Source organism: Hypomesus nipponensis, chromosome 15, assembly GCF_054491055.1.
Source record: "Hypomesus nipponensis isolate SF chromosome 15, ASM5449105v1, whole genome shotgun sequence".
Classification (NCBI taxonomy): domain Eukaryota; kingdom Metazoa; phylum Chordata; class Actinopteri; order Osmeriformes; family Osmeridae; genus Hypomesus; species Hypomesus nipponensis.
This window is the reverse complement of record NC_140375.1, coordinates 2,752,342-2,776,212: the sequence shown is the minus strand read 5'-3', so window position 1 is coordinate 2,776,212 and position 23,871 is coordinate 2,752,342. Positions and strand designations below refer to the sequence as shown.

At 42.1% G+C, this 23,871-nt stretch overlaps 2 protein-coding genes and 1 pseudogene across 3 annotated transcripts in view; 1 reads left to right on the top strand and 2 right to left on the bottom strand.

Moving 5' to 3' along the window:
* Positions 1 to 409: 409 nt before the first annotated feature.
* LOC146257030 (beta-galactosidase-1-like protein 2) lies at positions 410 to 7,176 on the bottom strand. The gene is made up of 19 exons (XM_084675071.1): positions 7,047 to 7,176; positions 5,967 to 5,998; positions 4,710 to 4,976; positions 4,524 to 4,619; positions 4,319 to 4,427; positions 4,091 to 4,183; positions 3,750 to 3,831; positions 3,564 to 3,628; positions 3,148 to 3,232; positions 2,769 to 2,906; positions 2,590 to 2,676; positions 2,380 to 2,477; positions 2,133 to 2,279; positions 1,946 to 2,017; positions 1,779 to 1,857; positions 1,512 to 1,599; positions 1,315 to 1,426; positions 1,035 to 1,151; positions 410 to 908 (listed from the first exon to the last, which is right to left on the bottom strand). Exons 3-19 carry the CDS (start codon positions 4,940 to 4,942, stop codon positions 798 to 800), a joined length of 1,812 nt encoding a protein of 603 aa, XP_084531197.1. The 5' UTR covers positions 4,943 to 4,976; positions 5,967 to 5,998; positions 7,047 to 7,176; the 3' UTR covers positions 410 to 797.
* Positions 7,177 to 7,219: 43 nt separating this feature from the next.
* Positions 7,220 to 16,322, top strand: LOC146257029 (beta-galactosidase-1-like protein 2; annotated as a pseudogene).
* Positions 16,323 to 16,758: 436 nt separating this feature from the next.
* The window catches only part of b3gat1a (beta-1,3-glucuronyltransferase 1 (glucuronosyltransferase P) a), a 52,935-nt gene continuing 45,822 nt past the window's right edge, over positions 16,759 to 23,871 (bottom strand). For both annotated transcript variants that reach the window (XM_084674948.1, XM_084674950.1), the window contains 3 exons: positions 22,078 to 22,374; positions 20,257 to 20,363; positions 16,759 to 19,699 (listed from right to left, as the gene is read on the bottom strand). In XM_084674948.1, the coding sequence (XP_084531074.1) occupies positions 20,277 to 20,363; positions 22,078 to 22,374 (384 nt within the window). In that variant the 3' untranslated portion in view covers positions 16,759 to 19,699; positions 20,257 to 20,276. The remainder of the gene's footprint in view (positions 19,700 to 20,256; positions 20,364 to 22,077; positions 22,375 to 23,871) is intronic.

The following is a 23,871-nucleotide window of genomic DNA, read 5'->3' as shown; positions in this document are numbered from 1 at the left end:
AGTCTGGCATCGAACAGTTGACAGTGCTTCTTATCTCTCCTTATGCTACTGTGTGTTCAGATCTACACTGACAATCAGTTGGAACCGCAATGGGTGACAGGTCTATCTGAAATATAGTGAATAGTAGCAATCTCTTGTTCGAGTTAAACCATCCGTTTAGTGTCGCATCTGAAACAATCTGAAGGAAAAGAAACAGGAGAGGAAAACCAGTAGAAACAACAAGCAGGACTAGCGAAATATTATATATTATATTTTTTAGGAATTCACTTCTGTGTCAGAGTTTAGTTTATGAAGGGCTTACCAAGAGTTATAAAGCATCTACTGCCTTAGTCTAGATTCCAGATCTCTTCTTGAATTCTCAGCAATAAAAAAGGAACCAGATCACACTTCAATCTTACAGTTTGTTGCTTTATTACCAGTATGTCAGTAGTCTAGTCTATGTGTAAAACATTGTGTCAAACAAAAAATCATTGAAAATTGAAATCCCCTCAATTAAATAATTACCAAAACTTTTGTTAGAACAGTTTTTCCACTCTTGTTCATTAGAAACACAAAAGTAACACAAGACTAACCTAAATATAGGCATGTGTATGAATGTCAAGAATATAAACATACCTAATTTAGAAATAACATAAAACTTCTCTAGTGTAACTTTTCTAATTTCTTTGCGTGATGAATGTGTTGAATACTCAATTGTGATTGGCTTGGAGGTAGTCTTCGACTTTATTTATTTTAACGACTGTTATAAAAACTTTACTGTATTCCACATCAATGATGAAGCTCCAAGAGTAACGATTTTAAAGAAGTGAACAAAACAGGTGTTTGTACACATCAACAGTTTTACCATGAGTGGCATTTTCAGCAAATAGTATCTTCTCACCAGCTCGGCTTTCTTCAAAGATGACAATCTAAACAAAAATGGATGAGGAATTTACTGAAATCAATACAATGCTGCTCTTGTGGACGTCTCAGCTTTTCGGGGGACATTACTTGCAAGATTTGATCAAATGAGTTATTTTGAATGGATTCTGTACCTGGTTATGTCCACTTTGGAGCCAAGGTCCAGGTAGATACAAACACTGCTGGGGCCCTTTGGACCAGTGCCGTCCAAGATTCTGCCCGTTGATAAAGACCACTCCTTTACCCCAGCCCTGTGGAGGCCCGCTGAAATGAGTGACAACTATTCCTCCTGAATTCAGAGTTTCTCTTATAACTTTAACTAATTCTGTGTTTCTAATTCATATTAGATGCTAATAACAAAGAATACAGTATGATCAGGAAGCATGCTCATAACCCGATCCCGGCTTCACTCACAGGAAGTCTTATGAAGGTGTCTCTGGGAGGGCCATCTACATCCAGACTGGCCTGGAAGAACCCTGGAAAGGAGGCCCTCTGGGAAACTGAGTTCCACTGGCCTGCAATCAGTCTGAAACATTAGAGAGCAACTGTGATAAAAGATGAACTAGCGGCTAAAATATGCTTTTATTAGATAAAAGTAAATAAAGCCCAACTTGTTTATGAAACCCGGCTTCATGTCCAAACAGTACATTGTGAAGCCCATAAGAGGAGTGTTGTTCAAAAAAATGTCTCCCACTAGACCTGAAAATCAAAAAGAATGTGGAGGAAGAATGGAAGAATGTGTTCTTAGATACAGCAGAGATGAAGTGACAACATGAAGCAAGGCCAAACTGTAAATCCTTGCAGAAGAATTTGATCAGTTCTCCATACTAAAGAGAAACAAATAAAACACTAGGCTTTATTCCCAAGAACAAAAGTACCTTTGCGCTGTTCATCAAGGGCTTTTCCATAATTCACTCTCCCACAGTTTTCCACTAGTAGAGCCAATGTTCTTGCCCCCTTAAATATAAAATATATTGATGATGAAACTGGAAGTTGGAGACAGCAGCACTCCTCAAGCCTGTCCACAAGCACACTAACACACTACCTTCCCAACAGGCAGTGCAAACGACTCAGTCTTGTAGTCTAGGATGCCAACAAGATGTCTGTCCAAAAATACCTGGAACACAGATTAGGCTATTAGGAATAGTCCAAGTCTCCCACTGTCAGTGGGCATTACCATCATGACCAAATCATATGTAATGCTGCGTAGACAGAGGTGTCCGTGTCCTCACCAGAGCTCTGTCCCTGACGTTGTTCCAAGAGTTCAGAAAGCCTCCACTGGTGATGGTGGTCTCATACAGAGTGTAGCCGTACGACTGACCGTTCCCATTATGGACTGGGAGGTTCTCCATGTTGACTGGCTTCACGGATCTGTACGGCTAAACGATAAGCAAAAATACAGTTCAGTTTCAAAACCAAATAAAGATGGTTCCAGAAGCCAAAGTTGCTTTAGCACACGCAACATGGGCAGCAGCTGACCTTAGTGAACTGTAGGCTCTCCCACAGGGATAGGTGCTGGAGGATGACAGCAGGCTGGTAGACACTCCTGTCCTGGAGGGGGGGGGGATCTCTGGAAGCTGATCACCTGACACACACACACACAGCTGTAAGTGTGTGTGTGTGTGTGTGTGTCTTTGTATGTGTGTACAATTCCATCCATGCATGTATATGTAACTGACAGTAAATGACACTCACTGTAGTACTGGGTGAAGAGTTTCCTAAGTAAATAGTATTTTCTGGTGTAATCCCCAGACTCGGACAACGGAGCATCGTAATCTGAAGTTCAATTCAAAGGTTGGATTTCGATTTCAGAAAGACCATTTCTTTTCCATACTGAACTGGGCCAAAGGATGTAGTATACAACCTACCATAGCTGCCAACCTGGGGTTTGTAGGTGCCAAAATCCACAGCTCCGTTCATGAACCCAAAGCTGGTTCCACCGTGAAACATGTACAAGTTGAGTGATACACCTCTTTTCAGTATCTCTTCCACCACATCCAGCAAGTCTGCCAAAGATGGCGACAACTTTAAACAGATGTCCTTTGATTATATTGATGCTAAGAAAGTTACATTGGATTTATACATTTAGGCCCAGTTTCCCAGATATGGAGTAAGACTAGTCTAATAACTTTTTCAGTTGAGATCTTCATTGAATTTTTCTCTTACTTTAGGACTATAGGCTTAATTCATGTCTGGGAAACCTAATAGTTAAATGGTTGGAACAAAATGGACACATGCCATACATACCTTCAGCATGAAAAATATGGTGAGGTTCACCCCAGACATCAAACCAGCCCGACCAGTACTCCATCACCATCAGAGGTTTATCAGGCTTCAAAAAGTATTAGAAGTAAAACAATCAATACTATGAAAATATACTACACAAGTTGTAGTTTGCACATGTCAACAACATGTCTAACATATGTCAGATAGGGAGTCAGGTGGCTGAGCGGTTAGGGAATCGGGCTAGTGATCAGAAGGTTGCTGGTTCGATTCCTGGCTGTGCAAAATGATGTTGTGTCCTTGGGCAAGGCACTTCACCCTACTTGCCTCAGGGGAATGTCCCTGTACTTACTGTGAGTTGCTCTGGATAAGAGCGTCTGCTAAATGACTAAATGTAAATGTAAGATAAAAAAAGGATACGTTTTTATACAACTGCTCACCTGCATACTGGCCAAGTATTGAATAACCCCATAGGATATCTTTTGGAGGTTGATTGTTTTGAGGGCTTTAAAGAAAGAGAGTAAAATGAACAACCAACTTGAAAAGGTAACACCATTTAACAGAGGTCAAACTAAATGGCAAATGGATCCATGCAACAAAAAATGATCAAATTGAAAATGCAATACCTCCTTCTACCCCTCCACATTTCAATCCCTCCCGATTGTCTGAAGTCAGCAGAAGCTCATTGATCCCCCTGGACAGCAAAGCCTGGCAAGGAGGAGACCATTTTGGTTTTTATCATTTTCTGTAGGTACGTTGGACAGCAAAAAACACTGCATTGTGGAGAGAGAAAAACAGCACACCACATTGGCTTCTCAGTGGGGAGAAAATTGGCAGTGTCTACAAAATATCTCAAACTACAGAGTGGGTAACAGTGTTTTGGAGGTAGCTGTTATAGATAGCCTGTAAATACTATCTGAACAGTCTGCGGTATCTTCAAAATAAAGAGTGACAGGAGTTTTCCCACCTCTTTTACGAACGACATGTAGTCTATGTCCCTTGCATATGAGCCATACTCATTCTCCACTTGAACAGCAATGATGGGGCCTCCTTCTTCATACTAACAAAAGACAAACAACAGACATTAACCGCTATCAAGGAAGGATCTTGTGAACGTAGCCCTTTGGCGACTCAAATTTGCTCTCATATTCTGATTGGCTGTTGCCATTTGTATGCATTAAACTGGTACACTCACCAGCAGAGGTTTGACTATAGGGATGAGTTTGTCAAAGTAGGAGCACACTGCTTCTGTAAAACCAGGGTATGTGGTCCTCAACCTCATGTCTCTGTCCCGTAATAACCAGCTGAAGACACACATAGTCTTAGTGCAACATAATATGATATATGTAATTGAGTTTAGATTTAAGTTTGAACTAAAGTAGGCAATGGAAACTTCTCACCTGGGCAACCCTCCTAAATCCCACTCTGCACAGATGTAGGGTCCTGGACGCAGGATGACCCACAGCCCCAGTTCTGCTGCCAGGCTGATGTATGCCCTGAAAACACACAGAGATTCAGGCAGTGTCCAGGAGGGAACACGACTACACAGCTTCATATCACTGCCTGAAAGTGTCGCCCCTTCTTACTGTAAATCCAGCTGGTCCTGGAAGTTGAAGACTCCTCTCTCGGGTTCATGCAGGTTCCATGGTACATATGTGGTGAGTGTGTTGACCCCACAGGCCCTCATCTTCAGAAGCCGGTCCCCCCAGTAGGCCCTGGGCACACGGAAGTAGTGGATGGAGCCTCCCAGGATGTGGAAGGGCTCTCCCTCCAGAGTGAACTGGGAGGAGTTGGCCCTCAGACCCTCTGCGCGGCTCATTCTCTTCACTGCTGCTGGATTTCTGGGGGAGAAACTAAGTAATAAAAAAAAAAGAAATACAACTATACTTCTAACAACTAAAATGGCTGTATATTACATGAGTTTTACTGATAATATTTATGAAGCTGTATGAAATGTATCAAGGCTGTGTGAAGAATTATATGTACTGTATCATATCATCTGAAGTAAGTAAGTAAGACTTTATTTATATAGCACATTTCATACAAGAATTGTAGCTCAAGGTGCTGGTGGGTGAAGTATCCTTACATACAATAAAGCTACAGGACAGGGGCGTTGTTAGGCATAAAACTCTACTGGGGCACAGGCCCCTATTCATATCCCTTTTTTTCTAGGCTATAGAAACTTCCCTTGCTTAACTCACTATACACAGTTCAGGGACGCAAGTTTGATATCAGCTTTGAAAGGGACATCAATAGTTAATGCGAGAGCGCACATTTTTTCGCATTACTTTGAGCGCAATTTTCTTTTTTTGAGCTTCATGTAATATTGTTTTATGTTTTAGTCAAAATAAGATAATTGGTAGGCCTATCATTTAGAAACTTTCTTTAGTTTTGTAATGTTTTCTTAGCCTATCAATTCTGACTTGTGTACCAAGTCCGACACCTGGACTTCTATGTCCGTGCTGCAGTGGCTATTTGGCAAGCTCAGAAGAGCGCGCTGACATGGAATTCTGCATGCATCGGTTTGTGTTTTCGGTTAAAATGCTTTAATTTTATAAGCGTTGATTAGGATATTGCGTAATTTTTTTTCGGGATTATCAATCTAAATGAATGCATTGACTAATAAAGAAAAAAATTTAAACTCAAACTTTTGATTTTACTGGGGCACAGCAGATTTATACTGGGGCACATGCCCCAGTAAAAAGGATCTAACAACGCCCCTGCTACAGGAGTCAACTGACTCAGAATGTATCTTTTCAGTGTGACATAAGCTCATACAATATTGACCAAACTGCTGAGACAAGAATATAAACTATATGAACATGAAACTTGGGGTAACTTACCACGGATGATCTTGCTAAAATGAATAATCCATCTGAATAGTTTTAGAGAGAAAAAGGTTTTCAAAACTGCCAACAGACAAACTACTGTTAAGGTTGAAGCTGTGATGGCACTGACAACTTAAACGTAGGGAGAGCTGTACGTAGTAAGGTCTAGAATAGCAGAAACAAGGGGAACCATTGTTGTATCAGAAAACAAATATAGTGCTGTTTGTTTTGTGATGAGACAGTGGTTGAAGCAGTCCAATGCATGACAGAAAGAGGGGGGAAAACTGTACAGAGACATGGGTTGATTGACACTGGACAAAGTCAGTTTACATATAAAAAATGTAGAGATTGTTAATAGTTCGATAACGGAAAATCAGTATGGGCCTATTGTACCTTTATATCTCATTTAACTCACAGTGAGTGTCTTCAAAATGTGATTAATTGCGCTGACAGTTTGTTGCCCCCTAGTGGTTACTATTCAAATAACTATTTACATTTGGAAAAACAGCACGCAGCTGGGAAAAAAAACGCCCAGCACGATCTATTGTACTACAATGTTGCATTTCAAAGTACATTTAACCGCCTTTGTGTCTTGATGTAGCGGTTGTGTAGGCTACCATGTTTAAGCTACACTAAATCGGGTAGAATACCCTACTTTAAAACCAAGGTGACATTAGGCTACAACAGACCTCGCTCTACAACAGCTGGGTGAAAACAGTAAAAACTAATGGTATCCCGTCTGTCCTTTAACGACGCTATGCCATTCTCTGTTTAATTCTTTCTCGGGTTAATATATACGATTATAGCCAATAATCCACGATAGGAATAGGTGTGGAATTAGTCATCAGCATTTTTCAACGTTGTTGTTGTCCCGACGTGCGTGAAGAGTTGGCGCTTGATTAAGTGTTCCTCAAGTAGCCTAATACCTTACGTGAGTTGCAAGTGTTCCTCAAGTGATTGCTAATTAACAAAATAAAAAATAATATAATACTAACTCACGTAAGGTATTACGCATACTTAAAGAAGACTTAAAGGGGTTGAGGAGCGTGTATGGAATGCTGAAACTAGCTGTGGTTATTATAAACTTTCACCTACCCCCTTGAGCTGGACATTCATGTAGCCTAGAGACGTAGGCTAACTGTTAGATGTTGCTTTTTGCAGTGGCACAACCTACTTTATGACTACAGTGAATTTCATGGAAATACAATTTTTCATGGTAATATTCTCAGTGATAATAAAACTAACGTCTTCCCACACATCCTGCAGCAGTGAAGAGAATGAGCCGCACAGAGGGTCTGAGGGCCAACTCCTCCCAGTTCACTCTGGAGGGAGAGCCCTTCCACATCCTGGGAGGCTCCATCCACTACTTCCGTGTGCCCAGGGCCTACTGGGGGGTCCGGCTGCTGAATATGAGGGCCTGTGGGTTCAACACACTCACCACATATGTACCATGGAACCTGCATGAACCCGAGAGAGGAGTCTTCAACTTCCAGGACCAGCTGGATTTACAGTAAGAAGGGCCGACACTTTCCGAATTGATACCATCATGCAAACGTTATATATGAAGCAAGGCCGTAATCATAATACATATTGGGGGGGACACATCCCCCCCAATATTCAAATCTGGTCAAAATGTCCCCCCCAATATTTTGATATAGAAATATAAATGTGCAACGCTACGACAGGCAACCAAGCACTCTGTTCGGAATTATAATTTAAAAAAAATATTCGTCCCCCCCAATGTTGACTCCATGGCTACGACCTTGATATGAAGCTGTTGTGTTCCCTCCTGGACACTGCCTGAATCTCTGTGTGTTTTCAGGGCATAGATCAGCCTGACAGCAGAACTGGGGCTGTGGGTTATCCTGGATTTAGGAGAGTTGCCCAGGTTAGTGATAACTCCTTGCAGATGCAGCCCTCACAGAAACTCAAATCATGAAGCAACTCAACATTGTATCGACCATAACACAAACCCTTAGACAGTCAGTGATAATAGACTATAAACTCTACACTCTAATAATTATAGCAAAGACATTAAGCTTAGTGGCATACCGGGATGCTGTCTGCATCTTAATTTTCCCCGTAATCACTTTAATCTCTGCTATTTTCAATTTCTGATAAATGAACGCTGATGCGTCATGTTGTTCTTTGATAGTTATCTTCATATTATTAACACCCAGCACAGTGGAAAGCTACAAACGGAGGTGGGAAACCATCATTTTGCAATCAGAGAAATCAGGAAGTCATGAGAATTTGATAATGGTGATGATGAGGATAACAATATACCATTATATGATTCTGATAATGGTCTTTAAAGGATTTTTCCCCTCAAGAATGTTTGGCCTACATTGCAGCACAGAAAGTGGACAGTTTAGGATCAGTGTCATTATGTGGCTGGAATATTTATTTGCGTGATGAGAACATGAAGTTGAGATGAACTTATCCACAGTTCACCGATCGTGTCAGCTGCTTCTTTGATCAGCTGGTTCCTAGACTTGTGTCTCATCAAGTACAGTACACCATGTGTCAAGGTGAGATGAAACCTTTATCCTGTTTTATACAGATTTTAAATGATCACAGAGAAATCACAGACTGTTTTTTATCTAAACTCTTATACAAAGATTAAATAAAGATTAATATTGTTAAGTGGGATTGAGAAATGCTGATGCTCTGGAACGAACACTTTGATTTGCTTTCAATTGCAGTACTCCAATGGTGGGACAATTATAGCATTTCAAGTGGAAAATGAATATGGCTCTTACGCAAAAGACAATGAATACATGCCGTTTGTAAAAGAGGTTGGACTCACTTATTCATTCACTTACTCTGTCACCGACTCCCTCTCTATCTCTCCTTCACCCTAAATGAATCTCTTCAACTTCATTTCACCACGAAATGTTCATTGAAACAAGTGTTACTGCATGTGATGTCATTCCGACCACAATTATCTTGCTGTGTCCAGGGGCTATTGTCCAGGAGAATCACAGAGCTCCTCTTGACCTCAGACAACCAGGATGGGCTTTAACAGGGTGGAGTGAATGATGGTATTGTACTCACTGGCCAAACGATTTACACACACACACACACACACACACACACACACACACACACACATAAACAGACACACCGGCCTGGTGAGTAAGCCTGCAGTGCAGCAGCAGTTAGCTTGGTACCAGAACTCATGTCTGTGCCAAGGACGAGTTGGTGTCAGGCAGCCACTGAGAGAACCCAGCGGGCCTTCTCATTCTCTAATTCCCTCTCCACTTGAAGTCTGAGTACAATGGAGGCGGATTAGCCCGTTTGTGTAGATGGATCCAGATTTAGTTTGTGTGTTGAGAAAACAGGATCAATTTACAGTATCATAGCTGATTAAAATGAAAATAGTGCAGGGTTGTTAAATCTTTACTGCCATACAGGGTTGTCGCCATTGTATGCACGTTAACTTTAGGCCCAGTCACAAGGCAAAATCTGCTACAGTATGCTGACAATTTTGTTTTGCTGTGTCTCCAAAGCATTAGAAACCGTCAACTTCCAGAAACTCAATTCTGACAGCATCATGTATCTAGATGCAATACAAGTAAGTGGATGTGTCATGTTGACATGTGACTAGGGCTCTGTCACTCTAATCGATAGACCTCATACAGTACATGTGGGAAATCAGGAAGATGAGTCACTGCTCGTCTCACTGTCTTGAATTGCCCTAGAATAACATAACGTTTTTATAACGTTTTATAAGTTTTTTTTACAGTTAACGAAAGTTCTATTTTAATATGACGTGGTTTTAAATGTTTTCCTCTGACTTAAACATTTCTACTTGGCCTACAGCCACACAAACCCAAATTGGTGATGGAGTATTGGTCTGGATGGTTCGACCTCAGGGGTGACCTTCACCATTTCTTACCAGCCAAGGTTGACAAAGCAGTTGCATCTCAAAACTCCTTTCCAGTGTCCTAGCTCCTTGTCTACATCCAAATGCATTGTAGGTACAGGTTTTGGGGAGATTTTCAGATTCATCCCCTGAGGGGATGATGAGGAGAGAGGAAATACGGAAAGTAATTTGAAAGAAAAACCTGATTTCCTCTTCCAGCAGGGTTCATCTATGTATGGCATGTATCCTATTAACTGCTCGGAACTTAGCAATAGCAGATGGTCACTTGTCCTTTGTGCTGTGGTTTGGTCAGGAAGAAAATTTTAATGCACACTGGTTTGTGAGCCAGCAGTAGTTTATAAATACAATTAAGCCAGTATCTCTAATATCCCTCATATCATTATATTGGCATTATTTTGTAGTGAGACACCATGCATTTCTTGTTTTGAAATTGACACAATATGAAAGCGTTGGTAACCTTCCAGAACCCTGATAGTTTTCTTGATAAAAAAGGACCAGATATCTGCACATTGACTCCATTCTTTTCACACATGCAAAGCATAGCAAAACAGGGTTTATTACGGGAGAAAGTACTGCAGGTATGAATCTGTGTTAGATAAGCGTGACTCACCCACCACTGCAGTGAAGACAGTTCACTGTGTGCAAGAGTCAGTGACTAACAAATACACCACATGTTTTTCCAAACGCCTTTGGACCCTGCTATGCACAACCTTATTCCATGCAAAACATACGTGCACTGAAGCACACTTCCTGGTCTTTTGTCTTTAGATCATCCAGTGAACAATTCAAGGATTGTTTATAAAAAAATAAAAAATCCCTCCTACACCGCCCACCTTGTGCACCACCCGTAGGAAGCTAATCAAGTCAAGCCCAGTCACTCCCTTCCACTGTTAGTCATTATCCCTGTGCCCTTGATTTGAATCACTAAAGACAGCCCATTTTGAATATATAATTACCCTCAGTCACTTTACTGTGCACCCATTGTGTGTAACTAATCAGTGTGGGGCGATGGAGGGAATTGAAATGCAAAAGGTGTCACTTGATGATAAATTGCAGCCATTTGTAATAAGGTGTGTCAAAGGTCATTCCATATTGCATTCGACAGTGGATTTAGGTCAATGGCATGATTGAATCAAGCTTTGCTGCTTGTTAAGGCTAGTGCCAAATGGAATTTAAACACAAAATATATATCTGCTTATTTCCTTTGGGTCTTTGTCCCTCTTGTGACAGTATAGCACTGTGTACAGGTAAAGGTGGGGGTCAAATGGCTGAATGGTTAGGGAGTCGGGCTATTAATCTGAAGGTTGTTGGTTCGATTCCTGGCCGTACCAATGACGTTGTGTCCTTGGGCAAGGCACTTCACCCTACTTGCCTCGGGGAGAATGTCCCTGTACTTACTATAATTCCCTCTGGATAAGAGTGTCTGCTAAATGACTAAATGTAAAGGTAGGAGAAGTTATTTTCTGTGTTGTTCCAGCCCTAGGTCTGACCTTCACATGTGGTTTCTGAAACAACAGCATAAACTGTGGAAGTCTTTGTGTCCCTCTTCTTGACAGAGACGGTGGCTCTTGTAACAGAAATCCTGAAATCAGGGAGGGACAAACTTTGGCTTCACGGAGGGACAAACTTTCCACGGAGGGACAAACTTTGGCTTCATGAATGGGGCTCTTGCCACACCCAGCTGACCCAAGGCCATGGTAACTAGCTCTGGTTAGTTGTGACTTAACTGTTATCATTATATAAATCTCTCTACACTGTTATGTGTTTTTTGATCTATGGATCTGTTTGATTTGGAGATGCGTAGTTGCATTGTGCCTCTGTCAACCAATAGGTGGTGCTGTCACTCCTTAACAGTACAGCAACTTTCTAGGTGCTGTTGAATGCTCTTTTCATTAACAAATTCATTACCCTGATAAAAAGTTTTGGAAACGCAAATGAAAGGCAACAAGACAGGAGTTTATGTCCTCCTTGGGGCTTAACATTCTAACGACCTCCCTACTTCAAGTAGAATCGTCTCAAGAAGCAGACCAAAGAGACTGCATTTTGACCCTCTGCACTGACATAATGTTTGCATGAACTTGCATCACTACTTGTGTTCCCACCTACCTTTCAAATTCCCTGAACAGCACCTGTCGAGATAGTCTTGGAAATGTGGAACTCCTGCTGCATCGAGATGTTCGATAAAGGCAGGGCCAAACCGTCAGACGCGCGAGGAGGCATCGTGCCTCGCATTCTCACATGCCTGCTGTTCTGATAGCGCATTATCTTGCAGATTACGCCACTCCATTATCCGAGGCTTGGGATTACACCACCAAGTACCCTCTTCTGAGGAATTTATTCGGCAGCTACCACAGTGAGTGTCGCCGAGAGGGCCTCAGCTTTAGTGGATCTCTCACCCAAACTTGTGTGATGTAGTTAGGGCCCGTTGGGCAATGTGCTCTGTCTAATGATGGATGAGATTGACTTAAGGTTTGTTGGGTTGGCTACAGTGTGCATGGGAGGGAGAAAGAGAGAGAGAGATTACGGCCCCTAGGGGGGCTCCTCCAAACTGTGGCTTGGTCTAGAAATAACACCTATGCTTAACCGCTGGCTTCTAGATGTGTTTAAATAGAGAGACAGGTTGAGTTGTAATGGTGCGAAATCATACATTTTCTTCAGCCTATCGGATAACACAAGTACAGACAATACCATGCTGCTTAAACCTTGTAATCCTCCGATATCTTTACAAGGCTCTGGAATCAGCTAAACATATAGAACCATATGAATCCAGTCTCCTGATAAGCCATATTTCAGAGAGCAAACACAGAGCAAACCATTTCTGTGTTGTGGGAACAATAAGCCCTGGCCTGGATGAAAGCAGCCACTAAACCATCTGATAGGCTTATGTCCTGTTCACCAACCATAAACACATGACCTAATTCTGTAATTAGATCAGATGTGATATGTCCTATTGTTTTGCTCGCAGCTCTCAGTCGTTCTGTGACTCACGCCAGCCTGTGATGACAGATGATAATAATCATCTTCCGTTATTTTGCCTGAATAAAGAAAACGGTGTCCTTTTTAAGTCTATGACTTGTTTGAAGACTCCTTGACTCATGAAATAGTCTGGTTCTTGAAGAAAGAACAAAGAGTGCTGCAGCAAAGCTGTCAGCACTCCAGGATGAGCCTTCTGGAGGCAATAACATAGAACATGGAAACATAGTCAAACACAAACATTTAGAACACGATTTGACGGAATAAGATTTTAACTGAGCCCTGTTGGCTGTTTACAAGTCAATACTGCTTCGAAAAGCCTTTTAGAGTGAGGCGTACAGGCCACTGTACACTAGGCGTATATGTTTCGCAAACGGGTGGTAGGGGAGTGCTTGAGCTCGACTCAACATTCACACATTCAGAGTGTTTTATCACAGCTAATGGGTTTGGATGGCATTTCTCAAGAGCAGCTACGGCCAGCTATAATGGTCCAGTATATTGGAAAATGAGTCTGTTTGGAGAATGGGGCTAATATGTGCAACACCTGGGGACTGGTAAATCTTGAATGAAGATTGTTTTTGTTTTTTTGACAATGCTATGTGAAATTCCGTCAGTCAGCTGGACACACGCATGCATCCACAGACACAGAAATGGGAGACACTGTTGAATGACTGTATGGCCCCGAGGAACCTTGTCAATTGGTACCACCGTGAGTGTCATTTACTGTCAGGTACAAACACATGCACGGATGGAATTGTACACGCATACAAAGACACACACACACTTACAGCTGTGTGTGTGTGTGTCAGGTGATCAGCTTCCAGAGATCCCCCCCCCTCCAGGACAGGAGTGTCTACCAGCCTGCTGTCATCCTCCAGCACCTATCCCTGTGGGAGAGCCTACAGTTCACTAAGGTCAGCTGCTGCCCATGTTGTGTGTGCTAAACCAACTGGGATGTCTGGTGCTGTACTATATCTTTAGGCCAGACAAGGCTGCTTAATAACATGCTCTTCAGGGCAGTTTATGTTCTGGACAGATGTAGCACGTCTGGCAGTTGCTTACATCATTAATTATTCACTCCCCGCTGCAGTCATTTTCTCCCCTTTGAGACAACAATTACTTTCCCACCGTCCAGATAGGCCCTCTTGTCGGAAGACTCTATTTCGTAATGACGCTTATTGAAAAGGCTGTCTGCACTTGGTTTAGAAATGTAGCTGTCCATTCTGCGCTAGACGGCTGGATTAGATTGCTACCTTGTTTTCCCCAGTCATGCAGGTCTGAGAGGCCGGTCAACATGGAGAACCTCCCAGTCCATAACGGGAACGGTCAGTCGTACGGCTACACTCTGTATGAGACCACCATCACCAGTGGAGGCTTTCTGAACTCTTGGAACAACGTCAGGGACAGAGCTCTGGTGAGGACACGGACACCTCTGTCTACGCAGCATTACATATGATTCGGTCATGATGGTAATGCCCACTGACAGTGGGAGACTTGGACTATTCCTAATAGCCTAATCTGTGTTCCAGGTATTTTTGGACAGACATCTTGTTGGCATCCTAGACCACAATACCGAGGTGTTTGCAATGCCTGATGGGAAGGTAGTGTGTTATTGTGCTCTGTGGACAGGCTCGAGGAGTGCTGCTGAGGTCTGTATCCGAGAACCTGCTCTTGTTAATATTCAGCACCATGTTAGATGTGAAAGCTCCTGGTGATGCTGATAAATGTGGTTGCCGAGGTGCCAGGATTAAGCCAACAGCAACTTTCCAGACAAATGTGGTCCTAACAAAGAAGAATCACAAGCAGACAACTTTGGACTCGCCACTTGCAATTGGAAATACAGTTCATGCAGCTTATCCAAAAGGTGCAGCCAGAGATTGTGCTTGATCAATTACTTTATGCAGCCCAGGTGAAAGGCAAATGTTTCTTGCTGTTTTCCCTTGGTGCTTAGCATAAAAAGCTCTTGCTTGTCCAATAACAATTTGCTCATGTTTAATGCATTTTCCCATTGAAGGGAGAGAGAACATTGAGTTTACTGGTGGAAAACTGAATTATGGGAAACTCTTAGACAAACAGCGCTAAGGTACAAATTCAATTGTTTCCCGTTCTTGTTGTGGAGTTTGATATTTCAGTTAATTAACTCCCCCCCCCCACAGAGTCGAGGACAGAACTGTCTTATTTTCCAGGACTTGTTGGAGATATTGCATTGAATGATGTGGCACTTGGAGACGTTACCATTTATAGTCTGGATATGGTTCCAGAGTTTATGAACCGGTCTGTACCCATCATTTACTTTTAATCCACCCCTCTGTTTGTTGATCTTTTGTCTCCTTCAGTACACCAGCCTGTTTCCATCAAGGTTATCTTCCTCCGCCTTTTTCACAGTGGACAGTTACACAGGGAGTTAGTGGAAATCAAAGAATTATTATTATTAATCATCTCAATCTTGGCAGCGTTTGTATTTTTGTTTGTAAAGCTTGCTAATGAATTCTAAATGTCCTAACTTGTCATGAAACAATTTAAATTCCTGGTAAATATAATGAGAGTGCTTCCTGATCATATTTTGTCCTTTGTTGTTAGTGTGTTAGTAATCAGATACAAAACATGAATTAAGGTTTTGAGAGAAACTCTGAAGGGAGAAATTTAGAAAGAATAGTTGTTACTCATTTCAGTGTGCCTTCACAGGGCTAGGGTAAAGAAGTGGTCTTTATCAACCGGCAGAATCTTGGACGCCACTGGTTCATAGGGCCCTAGCAAACCATCTACCTCCCTACCCCCTGGCTAAAGCAGGGAGCCAATCAGGTACTGACAACATCCCACATCTCTAACCGGTCCTCGGGATTAACTAGAAATCTCCTCACGTCCTCTACAAGAATTTCCAATTCCAATGCCCGTGTTAGAAATAACACAGGTCAACAGTTTTTATATAGCTGGAGAACCCCCCCACACCGCCACCCCCGACTTTGACAATATTGAACTCGGCAGTGCTTTCCGGAACAGTCCGGGGTGGGGCATCCCCAGTCGCTAACCCCTCTTCTGTTCTACTTGAAGCCTAATGTGGGTTTGTTTCTTCAGCTCGTGGTGTTTGAGGAGCAGGAGGCCGATGGTAAAATCCATTTTGCCAGCAGGCCTGACCTTGGAATGACTGTTGATGTTCGGTGAGGACGGGAGGGGGCCTGGGGGGGTGGGGGGCTTCAGCCTCTCACCCCGTCATTCTGCTTCAGAATCGATGCACATCACTGCACATGACATTTAGTTACTATTTTGGAAACACCAGTGTGGAAAATGAGCGAGACCAGTGAGAATTTCTGACTTAAGCGACCCTTTATTACATTATATGGACTGTATGAATGGTGTTTTATGTATGATAGTTCATCTTGTTTCCTTGACATTTTACACTTCTTCAGCAGCAATAGCTCTTTGTGTGCAATAGTAATGACTATTAGTCACCCACTATACAGCCATGTTATCACAAAGGACTGTTGAAATCAACACTCATTGTGCAGTATTTTCGTCAACAACAAATAAAATGACTACATTTGATTGTGTTTTAAGGAGTTGAATGAAGATCTTATGATTATTAAGATCTAAAGGTTTTTGGGCTTGAAGCCCATGAACCAGCCACTTCATCCATTGGCTGGCCTTTAAATAATGAGTGGATGGTTATGTCTGTGTTCACTGTTTAAAGTATTTTTTTATCTCTGATGTTGTCTGTATATTTAATGTATTAATTTACCAAATGCTTTTATCCATTTGTTTTATTAATACATCTTCCTACCTTTGACTTTGTCTTAAACTGGAAAATAATCTGAAATATTGGCCTAATTCCCCTTCCAAATTCAATCTCAATGGAAATAAATATATTGGGATGAACTGTACATAGTGCAGTAATAATTTTTGTATATTTTTTTAAGGAAACAAGGACACTTGTCAGATAGTTCTCAGTCTTTTATTACTGGACGTCAGACAGTTTCTCTGTGAAATGGAGAGAATGAGTGGGAGATGAATAACCTTCAGTTACATGCAGAACAGTGATTCACAGAAAGACAGAAGGAAGATGACAATGGATCTAAATCGGGATTGGAGTTAAGGTACCTGTCATTTAATTTGCCCTAGGTAAGCAATCTATGACCAATTATATACTGGATGTGCTGTATTACTACCAACGATTTCCTAAGCTTCTGTGTGGTCGAACGGAATTGCTCTGTTCTCCCTCTGTATGTGTTGGCAAAAACCACTGAGGAGTGGAGCACACTTTAAGACGGGCTGTAACACTATCCCACCAGATCCTAAAATAGACTCAAGATTCTGAACTAGTGGAGCTATGCTGTTTCAGTGTTCAAGCGCTCCACACTCATTGCGGTGAAGAGCAAGGGTCAAGGAAAATGAAGACAATGAAGGTCAAAGCAATACAGCAAACAGTATCTGAATAGCATGCAAGCTGGCTGTCACCGATGAGATAATGTGGTCTATCATAAATGTGACCTCTTGAGCAGTGTCACTGCCAGGTGTAGAAGATGAATCAGAACTGAACAGAGCCAAAGGGGCAGACAAAAAAAAGACATTTTTTATAATAATTAAATAGGACACGAGGATATTCAAACTGGAAATGAATACATAAATAAATATATTAAGATTGACTTTTAATAAATAAACAGAGTTCGCTTGACATTTTGAAGAATAGAACCGATTTAAGTACATTGATTCTTGGCGCAAGGGTCTCATCTGTGCAACTCAGTCTCATGCAGTTAATGTCAACAACCAGTAGTCGATAAAATAAAATCAAACAGAGAGAAAATAGCACTGTTCGAGTTACTCAAAGAAGCACTGTCTTAAAATTGATAGTAATGACTGTAGAAGTACAATTGGGTAAAACCCTAAATTATTATTTTTGGAGGGCTGAAACATAGGTGCAAATTACAGGTGGTTTTTACAGACCCAAAAATGTTTCCTTGTGAGTGTTTTGTGTTGGTTGACATATGCTCTTGCTCTACAGGTCTTAGAGATATGTATCAGTAGATAGACTAAGGGGCTATGCATTGAGGGCGGTAAAATATTATTTGATTCCAACAACCTTCGTAACTATACATGATTTATTCTGATATTTGTAAAACCGCGAGCATTTGTAAAATCCCTTTTTCACATCCAGTCATTATTTATCAGTATTTACAGTTTGTCTTCTTTGATTGTGGTTTACAAGGATTTGTAGGTTTATAATTGTTATAGCTGTGTTTCTCACACATTCATTTGACTGGCCTCTTGTGCGTCTGTCAGTACAGTTTGCCAGCTATTGCCAAGAACGATCACAATATTTATTGTAAGGCAAAACTAACTTCAACCTGTACAAATGTGACCGATTTGTCCTAACTGGGAGAAACATTATCGGATATAGGTTGTTACACACAGGAAACTATAGTTTCAACTGAGGATAAATTTGTTGTTCACATTTGGCACAGATCCTGCAGGTCTATTGATTTACCAGTATTATTATGTGCACATTTGCAAGCCCCATAAGTATGTGCCTATATCTCATTAAGCCTAGTGTGGATAAAGCATTCTGTCAAGACAAGGCAGAGGATACTGTGGACCAGCTCAGACACACATGCGGTAATAGTGAAGGTGGATAATTAATGCCTTTAGCTGACAATCTATCTAAAGAGTACACTTGTATGTGCGCACAGGGGGAGCACCATATCACATGGCCTTAAACTTGGGTGACTGCCTTTGCTTTTCTTTTCCCTTACTATTTTGATCACTGCTTCATTAACTGATGTCATACTTGGAATTTCACCGTACAGCACCATCGTACCATAATGTAAGCAATGCTGTCCCCTGTCAAGCTGTTTGTCAAGGGGCATAGGGAACACATACACACACACAAGGGGCAAAAACCTGATCATTCAGGCAGGATGTGCTGTCATACTCTCCATGTGGTTTAACATGAGTGAAACTGTGCAATGGGACCGAATCATTTAGCGATGTGTCGGCAATGCCAAAGTAAACTTGTATTCTTTATATTAATATAAATACAGTAGTTACATCATTCATGAATTTGAAGGAGGATTTCTCAAATAAACCTCTTTGTTAAATAAATATTTACATGTGTCTTCAATTTTGGGATGGAGTCAATACTGTTCTTTTTTTAAGTGCTTAGTTAAGCTTTTGAGATTTGGAAGGTCAACATACTTAAGCACACAAGGGATCCATTGTTGTTATTTCTGTTATTTAAACTGAATGGGCAACTTTAGTCCATGAGTGAGGGTGACACTAATATATATGACAGAGGCCCAACAGTGAAAATGGAGGCAAGTAGTCAGTAGTTTTTAACTAGAAAGAAAATGCAGGTAAACACCCAAAACAATGAAAAAAAAAAAAAAAAAATTGTTATACAAAAAAAGAATATTCCTTCCCTTTTGAACCAGCGTTCAAATCAAGGTAAAAATCCATTGTTCAGATTCTCCTATTTTGTTTGCACAAAAGAACTGGACGGTCTTGTTAAGATTTTCAGTTCAAGTTGGAGGTCGGGGGGGGGCAAGGGGGGTGTTCGGTGGGGGGTCAGTGTTCTAGCTGAAGTCTTCTGACCCCACAAGTTCCATTGGCATTCACCATTCCTTTTAACATTGTGCTGTCTCACATGCCTGCACACCACTGACATAGTGTCCCTTCTGCCGTCTCTCCCTCCTTCCATATCTGTTTTGTGTTGGTGTCTGCAACACTTAAACCTGATGAATATTGCCATCTTGAGATAATCTGTGCTTTAACATGATACATTATAACTGATTTAAATCCAATAGTAAAAGTATTTCGCTTTTTCTTTTCATGATTAAGACATTAATACTGTTTTGCTCTGAGGAAGAGTGTCTGTCTTCAGTCCAAAGCCAACCACCTGGAAAAGAGGACAGAGCCATGCTGAGTAAACTGCACAAACTGTATTAAGTACATATTAGTCTTGATTAGCGTTCTCAACCTTAACGGTTATGGACCTTTTGCATTGAATATGTAAAGGCTTATTGAACAACATTCTACGCTCATACAATGTATTGATAATTATTTAATTATATGATTAAATCATGAAAGCTCCTCAAAACAACAAGATATAAGTTATTTTCCAAACAAGAGGATGATAGTAAGCCAGAAACACCTGACTGGAACAAAATACTTCCTAGATCATTGTTATTTTTCTTCTTACCAGGGGCGGGTCTAGGTTCTCACTTTTTTGGGGGGGCTTAGCCCCTAGATGAAACCTATTATTTTTCCTGTGACCCATAAAAACTAGGGGGGTCTGGGGGCATGTTCCCCCAGTATACATTTTTGAAAATATCCTTTTAAATAGTGTCCTCTAGTGGGTTTTAGGAAGACAAATTAAGACATTTAGATTTAAAATATGAAATATTTAAAAGCCCCCCCGAAATAGGGCTAGATACACCCATGCTTCTTACTTACCCTTTTTTGAGGAGACACTGTCAAATCTCCACGTTAGGGTCTGTGAATCCTTTTTTCCCCTCATTAACAAGGACAGGTTTTTCTGTCCTGGTGTGCCAAACGAGTATCTGCAGAAAAAGAAAAATATATATGTGAAAAGACAGACCTCACACACACACACACACACACACACGCTAGCACAGTTGGTATAATGCAGACTTCTTCCCTCCTCCATTGTTCCATTCTGTGTGGGCAGCTTACACTGTACTTCACAATATCTACTTCCGTATATAGCAACAAGAATAGAACAGAAAGTACATTGTACCAAAGAGCAATAGGACCTTTGTGGTAGACTGCAATTGAAGGCTTTGCTCATTCTCAATTGTTTTTATTCCAGTTAGTTAAACCTGCTGGGAGGTGTCAAGGACCTCACCAATGCAACACAAATGGACTTGGAATGGTCTACCCAATCAATAAGAATCTAAATGAACAATAAAAGAGCTGTTTCAGGCTCGTACTGTTATTTGGGAAAGTAGAAAAGCCTAGTTATTTTGGGGACATCACCGGGTTATGATCAAGTCTTTGGAGTGGAATGATTTAGCCTTGAACACCAGACACATGCTTAACATAGTGGTATACTCCCTGTATATTCCCTATCAGAAGCGTATGAAGCTCATTTTCATCAACTACTGCTTATTGGGGCATCAGCGCCTTTCATCTCCACCGCCACAGCCATGAATAATGCATGGCGTGTGTTTGAGATGCGACACAAGCTCATTCCCACTTCACCTAGGTGTAGGAAGGGGTAATAGCCACCCTTTTGTCTGAAGACATCTATAAAGAACATTTCCATCCTGAAAGAGGAAGATCACATCCCCTTCTTTCCTTCCCATTTCCTCCTAATTCCGTTTCCACCACTGAACTCTCTACTACCCCAGCCTTCAGTTGGCTGTCCCCCCCAACCCCCTTGCCCAATCCCATATTTGTATCTGTTCCTCCTACAAATGCTGTGCTGGACCAAAAATGATAATCACCTCAAAATCCCCCTAATGTCTAAGTCCCATATGTGCCAAAGTGTGTCTATGAGAGTATTCGCTCGTAGACACAATGTGTGGAAGGGTGTGTCTTTGTGAGAGTAAGAGTTTGTGTGTCTGAAGGTGGTGGAATATGTGTATGAGCATGTGAGAGCCTGTCTGTCTGTGAGCGAGAGAGAGAGAGAGCCTGCGTGTGTATGTAAGAGAAAGAAAGAGAGAGCCTGTGTGTGTGTGTGGGTGTGCGGGAGAGAGAGAGAGAGAGAGAGAGAGAGAGAAAGAGAGAGAGAGAGAGAAAGAGAGAAAGAGAAAGAGAGAGAAAAAGAGAGAGAAAGAGAGAAAAAGAGAGAGTGAGAGAGAGAGAAAGAGAGAAAGAGCGAGAGAGTGGTGGTGGGGAGCTAAGCCTGACCTGGCTGACTTTCCTTTGCCCAGGGAGAACCTGAGCCGCTCAGACCACAGGCAGAAGGAAACATGCCGGAGGTGGAGTGGGCAGTGGTAAAAGTACAACACCTTGAAGTGTTTTACTGAACAGTGTGTCTGTGTGGGTTGTGTGTGATAAGATGTGGACAGAGCCAGTTACCCAATAGATGCAGCAAAACATTTCCAGCACCAGTTCAGGAGAGTAGAAAGTTTGAACTGTCAGAATATTGATTATTCAGCTTCCACAAGGGGGATGGCGCATAGTCAATGCCTATAAGGTGAGTATTTTTTCTTCATTTTTCATTATGCCAGAGATGGAATAGTGGGATTATATAAAAAACATGAAATGAACTCTGGAAAGCAATCCACATGTCCTCTTGCATGTCCTTACCTTAGTGCAATTAGCTGCTTTAGGCTCCAGGTCATTGAGAGTGACCAGCTCTCGGAGTAGACTGCTCTCCTGGTAGCCCCCCTTGACCCCCCGCAGTTTAAAGTAGGCCTGGGGTTTGAAGAGGATGAGGCGCAGGTTGATGGCGAAGCCCGCCATGTCGATGGCAAATGGTCGATGGGGGTCGAACACCGTCTTCCAGCCGTACACCTTTCCCGCTGCGTTGACCTTGGGCGACTCGTAGCGTAGTCCGCCCACGAATGCCACGGGCCACACGGAGACCTTTCTGGTGGACCTCATCTACAGATCACAAGAGTCGGACATGGGTCAAACCGAGCAAACACGCCTGCTCATTTGAAACCTACATCTTGAACCGTTTCATTGACGTAAGAGACAGTCTTATTTTACCCGGAGGTTAGTTAGTTAGTTAGAGGTTTCAAAAACCTCCCACACTACATGTCTCTCATTTTTCTGGTAATTCGTTCACAGATAGACAGATTCGTTCGATAGAGACACTTGGCGTCATGTATAGTAGAATGTATTTTTGCTTCGGATTTGAAGACGCTTTTTTTTTACACCTATAACACCAAAACAAAATAGTCACCGGTGAGCTACAGTCCAGTATGTGTGGGGGAAGAAATGCTATGTGTGTGACAGGCACCTTCAACACACTTGCTCTCTGCCCTAAGTAGTGTAAATGTGGACAGAGCCCGAGAGGGCCTTGAGGAGCTGGGGCCATTACACTGAGAGTCTGAGGAGCCGGGCTGCTGAGGAGATGCTTGAGAGGTAAAGCCCTTTCTTTTGCTCCGAGAACTCCCCCATTTTGTCCTTTAATCTTCCAGCATCAAAAGCTCCTGTAGCAGCCTGCTCATTGTCGACTTCTCTGTTTATGCGCTGGTAGAGGTTGGAGATGCCCGGATCATAAAAGGAAAGTTTTCTAATGAGGATGGGGAGGAGGAGGAGGAGGAGGAAGAGAACTGGCCGGATCATTTAGACGCATGCGGTGCTGCAGGAATAATGGCACCGCAGTATCGACTGTGGAAGTGTTTGTGGGAAATGAAACGTGCGTGCCGGGTGATTGGTGGTGTCAGGGTATGTGCAAGATAATGAAGGATCTGGGATTAGCCTGGTGTGTCTGTGTTCCTGTGCGGTGGCAGAATCTGATGAAGTGCCATCAGCTGATGGGATCAGAGAGGACGAGTGTATGAACAGCATGGAGTGGGGGCCGGGGGTTTGTGGGAAGCCTCGGTTTTGGAAATGCGTTGGTGCCTTGGAGGCCGTGACTCCGCCAGCCACCCCGATAAGATCTGGCAGGGTAGTCCCACTTAACGAGCACTGGGAGGAAAGGAAGTGTGTTTGTGTTTGTGTGTGTGTGTGTGTGTGTGTGAATGTGTGTGCATGCATGCAGTTATGTGTGTATGTATGTATGTGTGTGTGTGTGTGAGAGAGAGAGTGAGCCCCTTGCCTCTTTGAAATCACCCTTTCTGAACGGTGATATTCTTCCTCTATCCCCTCAACCCCTTCCTGACTCTCTACGCTACCTCTCCTCTGCTTAAAATGATCTCCACAACTGACCATTTTGCTTTCTGTGCTAGAATATTTATTTTCTCGTGAATGAATCAGACCGCCCAAGTGTCTTTTCTCTCGTACTGAAATGTGGAAACGAACGTTTCGAGGCCTGACAGCGCGAGGGATCTAAGATAAACCACTTCCTCCCTCGGTTTGCAGTTAAGCAGATGAAAATGAAAAAGGGACCGCCAACCAATTTTCTTTGTATTGGAAGTGTTTGGGCTGAAT

Coding starts and splice junctions, on each gene's coding strand:
- LOC146257030 (XM_084675071.1), bottom strand. CDS start 4,942: ATGAGCCGCGCAGAGGGTCTGAGGGCCAACTCCTCCCAGTTCACTCTG. Junction 2,907..3,147: donor CCATATTTTTCATGCTGAAG/GTATGTATGGCA, acceptor CATCTTTGGCAG/ACTTGCTGGATGTGGTGGAA. Junction 2,280..2,379: donor AGAGCCTACAGTTCACTAAG/GTCAGCTGCTGC, acceptor CTTATCGTTTAG/CCGTACAGATCCGTGAAGCC.